The sequence below is a fragment of the Salvia hispanica genome, chromosome 1 (assembly GCF_029641045.1).
Source record: "Salvia hispanica isolate PSC_SH4W2 chromosome 1, Shi_PSC_v1, whole genome shotgun sequence".
Classification (NCBI taxonomy): domain Eukaryota; kingdom Viridiplantae; phylum Streptophyta; class Magnoliopsida; order Lamiales; family Lamiaceae; genus Salvia; species Salvia hispanica.
The window spans coordinates 18,760,152-18,767,328 of record NC_142692.1 but is presented as its reverse complement, the minus strand read 5'-3'; the positions used below and the strand labels follow the sequence as shown (position 1 = coordinate 18,767,328).

Genomic DNA, 7,177 nt, shown 5'->3' with positions numbered 1-7,177 from the left:
GCCTCGATCCCATATTCCGAAAGGTCAATGTAGTTAACCTAACGAAGTTTCTAGGTGAGGAAATTAGGGCATGGTTTTCTCTTCTCTCAAATCTTGGACGGCCGACAGCAGCAGCCAGTAGCCGCTCGGCTCCCAGCCTGAGCAGCCTCCTATCACTGGTACCCTAACTTTGATTTTGAGTTGGACTTTGATGGACTTGTGTGTGATTATGTTTTAATTTCTTCGTACATTTTCGTTGCTGTGTCGATTTTGCTTTAAATACTCCATACTTAAATACTGTATATAATTGAGGCCCACAACTGTCAATTCCATGTAGATACACCTTAATAAAATAGCCTCCATCGTCTTCTTCATATGAAGAAATACAGAACCCATCGTCTCTCTCTCTACGGTTCTTGTTTCCTCTTCATCAGGCCACAGGCATGTTTCTTCCCCCAATAAATACATAATATGAAGGGTGTTTTGCAATTTTTCACAAATTATGCAGTAGCTACAGTGCTACCCCATATTTGGGTGCCTACTGCCTACTGTTCAAAAAACGCAAAAATGGTAATTTGAGATGCGTTTTGGTGTTGGTTGGGGCTGTTTAACTGGAAAAATGGGTTTTCCAGTATAGTTGGAGTTGCCCTTAGGATATTAGATAATTTTATTTCAGCTGTAAAGATTTGATTCTCCTCCATGTTTTGTGTTTTCATTTTTTGGTATCGCTTAATTGATCAATAAGTGAAAAAAAAATCAAATTATGGTTATAATTTTTTATGATAGCTATAGATACATACATCATGCTATCTTTAGATATGATTTAAGTATCAATGGTGAAATAATAGTGAAGTTTGGATGGATAAGTGGCTGTAGCTATGATTATGAAACTAATTGCAAACATAATTTCGTTAAAAGGGTGTAAATTTCGAAAACAAAAGGGAGTAGTATACTAAAAAGAGACATTATTTTTAAAACCAATAAGTGACATTAAATGGGTGTATATACAAACAAAACTAGTAGTACTCTGTAATTAGTAATTTTGTTTCATCCTCATTTGAAAGCTAGGGTTTAAGATTTAAATTCATCCTCACTTTGAAATTGAGCAAAACTATGTGTAAACCCAATCTTTTGATGGTTTCCTAAGCCTCCTTTGAGAAGTGAATAGAATGATTGTTGAACTTAATGCTTGAATGTAGGGGCAATATGGAGTTGTTAATAAAGTTTTGGAAACTTGGTTTGCTAATTTGATTTAGCTTGAGAATGTACTTTACATGCATAATTTAAATTTAGATTGTGAGAAAGATGTGTTTTTGGTAAAAGATGATTTTGGACAGCCTTTATTTTATGCAAAGTGGAATTGTGAGGATTTTGCATACGTTTGGGGCATCGGTCAATTGAATAAATCTACACTCTTGCAGATTATTTTGATCAAAATTCTTTTGTTTTAATAGGTTATGAGGACCATTCATCCATGTTATATTTGTTTACTGTCTTACCTGAATCTTAGACATTTATTTGCCCACTTTCTCATTTCTGCCGACATATTTTAGTCATTCCAAGTATTGTACAGTTATAAGGCTAAATTATCCAAGGCATAAGTGTTCTACCTACCTCTTTATTTTTCTCATTTACGGAGTCTGTTTCATGTATGAATGGTTTCTCTTGTCTGTTCAAAGCCAAAATTGCATGTATATATGTCGGAAAATACCTAACTCAGTGTTTTCTTTGTATATTTTGCACCTCCTTTTGTTACCGAATTCATTAAATATTAAATATCTTTGTTGTGTTCTTCTTTATTCTTAAGTGTTCCATGCTATCCCTCCATTCGAAAATCTCTCAAATACCTCTATAGAATCTGAGATTTGTAAGTCAATCTACAAATTCTGAAAAATGTAACACAAGTTATTCAGACCGACCTTGTTCTATAAGTTATGATTTTGGAATGCATTTGCTACATTAATATGGTAATCTGTTCACCTTTCCATTTTACCTTTGTTTTCTGACATCATTGGTCTACTGATCAATTTTTTTTTTTTGCATTGATGACTCCAATTCTGTTCTTGACCTTGCAATCTTTGAGTTTTAGTATTCCACGACTTTTATTTGTATCTGTTACTTTTGACCTTCTTGTGTATGTTTGGTTTTTTCTTTTTTTTATCACCATGATGAATTGTCCAGCCAATTCTATTTCAGGAATACCTTTGCCGATAAAACTTCTTTATTTTGTGATTAAGATGTCACTTAGACTGGCTTCTTTTCGGTAGTGCACTGTATTTCTCTTGTCAACATTGAACTGCGACCTATTTTCCGTTTTACATGAGCCCCATGTCTGACCTAGTACTTTGGGATTCATTATATTAACACTTTTGTGTGCAACTTCTTGATCTCGCGATTTTTGCCACTAAACCCTGTATCTAAAGCTGCCTAGATTTATGATATCTATAATAAAACCCAATAGGCGGCTGGTCTGAAATGTCTGGGCATTGATCCTATTTTTTCACTTGCAACATAATATTGACGTTCCTCTCCGCCGAAGTTGCACTAATATTTTGCTCAATCCTACGGCTTGCTTTGAACCTTTCTGCGTCAAAAATTTAAGTTTAGCATTTTGCCTTTTCCTTATTGGCATTGTTCTATTCTTTTCATGAGTTTACTTCCTTGTGCTATCTTCATAACTTGTGGGTCTATTGACATGATGGAGCATATAGGATAAAAATGGAGCTTTCAATCACACGACCTGATGATTGGCATCTCCATCTTCGTGATGGGCAGCTTCTTCAAGCAGTTGTCCCGCACAGGTTGTAGCTGTACTACTAAAAATCCATGTGTAGACTTTAGTTTGTTCTCTTGTTGAGTTTAGTACTTTCCCCTTATTTGCATACAGTTCACAACACTTTGGGAGAGCCATAGTCATGCCAAATCTGAGACCTCCCATCACCACTACTGCTGCCGCTATGACCTACCGACAATCAATTTTGAAGGCTCTGCCAAAGGACAGTGATTTCAATCCTTTGATGACACTTTATTTGACAGACACTACAAGCCCTAATGAGATTAAGCTAGCAAGTGAGTTTGTGAAACTCCTTTTTTACGAGGTGCATAGTTCCAGAGGGAGCTTGTATGCTGTTATCTTTGACAACCTCATGTTTTAATATTAGATTGCTAAACTGCTTCATGGAAGTAGGGAATGCGTTTTCTCCACCACAAGTTTTTGTTTCGATTTCATGTATTCTTTCACATCAAAGATGTTGTTTTAAAAGTTAATGGCTCCATGATTTATATAAATTATTGCTATTGCAGGAGAGAGTGGAGTTGTATATGCTGTGAAATTGTATCCAGCTGGTGCTACCACAAATTCTCAAGATGGTGTAACCGACCTCTTTGGGAAGTGTTTACCTGTACTTGAGGAAATGGTTCAGCTGAAAATGCCTTTGCTGGTAAGCTTACTTTTGTTTCTTCATAGCGAATTGTGCTTCAAGTGTGAAATATATTATGTTTGTGCAGCCTAATCACCACTTTTGCTTATTATACTCTTGGATAAAAATAAATACTTACAAATACTATGTTGGTGAACAAGTTGTTTTAATGCTCATTGAATTGCCATTTTGTATTTTGAAAGCTAATAATATACATATAGACAACGTGTTCGCTTGAACTATATAAGTCAATAGAAAAATAAAAGCAAGATTTAACATGAATGTGACATGACCATTGACCACACATCAAATATTGTAGGCGCACAAAAATTGGCAAAACCCTACTGCGAATGAAAACTGTGCAGGTGGGGAGGTATCAAGTCCAGATGTTGATTAATTGTGTTAGTGGGTGAATTTTTGATGTCTGCCACCCTTTTGGCAGAAGTTCACTAAGAGATAATCAATGTTGTCGATCCCGTATGGCGGTCCGCCTGACAGGGATATGGCGTATCGGTATGGTGGGATATAGTGGTCTGTGTTTTATGGCTCTATTATCTCAGAGCTATAAAACACAGGCACACATACACACACACACCACCTGCACGATGAAACTATCCAAAGGGAAATTAGGGATAAGGGTGAAGGACTTCTCTTACGAGGCTTTCACTGTGCAACCCTTAGTGTCCCTTTTTTCTAAGTCTAAAATACTAGGCAAGTGATTGACCTACTAGTTCTAGGCCATGTACACTCTAGAGCTTGTACTCTTGTTGCTGTTTCCAATGTAGCTTCCCCCAGATCCGTACTAAAAAAGGGCTAGGGGAGCGGCTATTAGAGTGAGACAAGCGAGTGAGTGAGCTACTAGCTGTAGGGTATGAGTGCTCTATTAGCGCTTGCGAGAGCTAGTTTACCACTATGAGGCCGTAGGTATCTTGCCTTCCTAGTATGGAGCCAGTGTCTTGTTTGTTCTTGTTGCTCTGCTTTCTAGTACCCGTAACCTAGTATGGAGCCAGCATATTCTCTTCATCCTTATCGAGTTCTTTGGCACGAGCCTTTAGTATGCGTCTACAAAGGCTGGTCCTTATTAAATTGGTGCATAAAAATAATTGGCAAGGACCTCAGTGAATGAATTCTCTGCAGGTCCATGGGGAGGTAACAAATCCCGATGTTGATGTGTTTGATCGTGAAAAGGTGTTCATCGATACAGTTCTCCGCCCCTTAATTCAGAAGTTCCCCCAATTGAAGGTTGTCATGGAACACATTACGACTAAGGATGCTGTGGACTTTGTTTTGTCTAGTGATGAAAGTATGCCCTCGTGTCAAATGCTTTTAAATGCAGAAGTTCCATTATGTTTGATCAATCAAGATGATGTCATTGCCACTGTCTAATATTTTTATTTTCATGCTTTATAGGATTTGTTGCAGCAACAGTCACTCCACAACATATTGTTCTTAACAGAAATTCCCTTTTCCAAGGTGGATTGCAACCTCACAATTATTGTCTTCCAGTACTGAAGAGAGAGATACATAGTACGTATGCCTTTAGTTATCAATAATGTTGTGGTCTTCGGAATCACACATAATTAGCAAACATTGTTTCTACTGTTGCGTGAATCAATTTGACATTCTTTCAGGGCAGGCAATAGCATCAGCCATCACGAGTGGAAGCAAAAGGTTCTTCCTTGGAACTGATAGTGCCCCTCATGATAGAAGGAACAAGGAGTGTCCTTGTGGGTGTGCTGGAATCTACAATTCGCCTGTGGCCCTATCACTGTATGCAAAGGTTTTTGAAGAGGTAAATTTGTGTGCATTATTAGTACAAGGAAATTTGAAGTCCTAATTAATGATCGCATTACTACAGGCTGGTGCGCTGGACAAGTTGGAGGCTTTTGCGAGCTTCAACGGACCAGACTTCTATGGTCTACCAAGAAACAGCTCGAAGATAAGATTGAGCAAGACCCCCTGGACAGTACCAGCATCATTTTCTTTTGGATTGGGTGATATCGTTCCAATGTTTGCTGGTCAGGTACTCGACTGGCTACCATCTCCTATCTAGAATAACAAAATTTACGCACTTTGAATAATTTATGATCGGCATCATCCAGGATTATGTTATGTACACACCTTAAATTTGAGGTTGATGGAATTTAATTTAATTTTGACAAATTAAGACTACAATATTGTAGAGGTGATGTGATGATGGATGCGTGTGATAAAAATACTAAAAATTTGAGTAATTGCATGTATAAGTAAGAATATGGGGTGGAGAGGTGTGGTCGCCCCCTCCCTACCGTCCGGAAAGCCTAAATATCCCCCTATAGTCGGAGTCGTAAATAGCATAATTGCGCCCTTCTATTGTAGAAATATACTATTCCCTCCGTCCCACGATAAGTCATATTTTGTCATTTCGGTCCGTCCCACAATAAAAGTCACAATTCACTTTACCATAAATGGTAAGCAGTCTCACATTCCACTAATTTACTTTACTCACATTTTATTATAAAATCAATATAAAAAAGTGGATCTAATATTTTACTAGTAATTTTTTCAATTCACTATTCTTTATATTTCTTAAAACTCGTATCCACATCAAATGTGCCTCCTATTGTGAGACGAGGAGAGTATTTGTTATCAATTCATATTACTTATTATTATCAAAATAAACTCTTAAATTTTTTGAAATCGTAACATTTACTAGTTTGCACACTACTCCCTCCATTTCATAAAAGTTACTCCCTCCGTCCCAAATTTATAGTCACATTTAGTTATGGCACGGGTTTTAAGGAATTGGTGGAGTGTGTAATTAATGAAGTGAGATGGTGGAGTGTGTAATAAATGAAGTGAGTTGATTAAAGGTGAGTCCATTTTTGACTTTTTGCTTTGGTTTATTTTTGTGTTGATAATGGCATTTGAGTGTAATTTTAGTGAATAATGGGGTAAAATTTTATGTTCAAATATGAAAAATTCTAAATGTGACTATAAATGTGGGACGGAATTTTATGGCAAAATGTAACTATAAAACTGGGACAGAGAGAGTATATCACTTTCCTTTTTGATTTGTTTCACTTAAGATGTGATATTTCTATTTTGAAAAAATATTTCTCTCATATTAATATAAAAATTATATTTTCTTTCTTAACTTCTTAACACACAAAATAAAAATCTCCTAAACTCTCATGCATTCCATAGGTATAATATATTTTGTGGGATGTGGGAGTATTATAAGTTCTCAGTGGAAATATTTTTTTTCTTTACTTTATTCTATCTTTCTTTAATTTTTCAATTGATATTATTTCTTATTAATAAAATAAATTCTTTAAATACTTCATGAAATCTAAACTTTTACTAGTCTTCCTCCGTCCCAAGGAAAATGACTCTTTCTTTGGGTGACACGGAATTTTATGCAATTTAATTTTGTATGTTCAATGGAAAGAATAAAGCAAGAGAGAGAGAATAAAGTAGAGATATGTGTTTCTATTTTAGTAATGAGTCATCTTAGTTGGAACAAATCAAAAAGAAAAGTGAGTCATCATCGATGGGACGGAGGGAGTACTAAATTATTTATTTTAAAAAGTTTTATTATAAACATTAGTAAAAAGTTTATAGAATTAAAAAGTCAATAAAATGATTTTAAATTTTACATATTTTTTCTTTCTAGTTTTAGAGTCATGTAAAATCTTCAGATTTCATAGTTTTCTTCAATAATAGTTGGAGAGAAAACTTTCATCTCAATCAACTACAATATAAACAAAGAGAAATCAAAATTTAATCAATCAATTTGA

The 7,177-nt window shown here is 35.6% G+C and overlaps 1 protein-coding gene across 2 annotated transcripts; it reads left to right on the top strand.

Annotated features, from left to right (window-relative positions):
• On the top strand, positions 1-5,561 carry PYR4 (pyrimidin 4). Of its 2 annotated transcripts, XM_048127305.2 has the most exons (9): positions 8-158; positions 317-420; positions 2,691-2,780; positions 2,867-3,048; positions 3,283-3,419; positions 4,536-4,701; positions 4,809-4,925; positions 5,030-5,190; positions 5,257-5,561. In XM_048127305.2, the coding sequence occupies exons 3-9, from the start codon at positions 2,698-2,700 to the stop codon at positions 5,449-5,451; spliced, it is 1,041 nt and encodes a 346-aa protein (XP_047983262.2). In that variant the 5' UTR covers positions 8-158; positions 317-420; positions 2,691-2,697; the 3' UTR covers positions 5,452-5,561. The 2 variants fall into 2 exon arrangements, with proteins under 2 accessions (XP_047983261.2, XP_047983262.2); XM_048127304.2 differs by lacking the exon at positions 317-420 and having other exon boundaries at positions 1-158.
• The last annotated feature ends 1,616 nt before the right edge of the window (positions 5,562-7,177 follow it).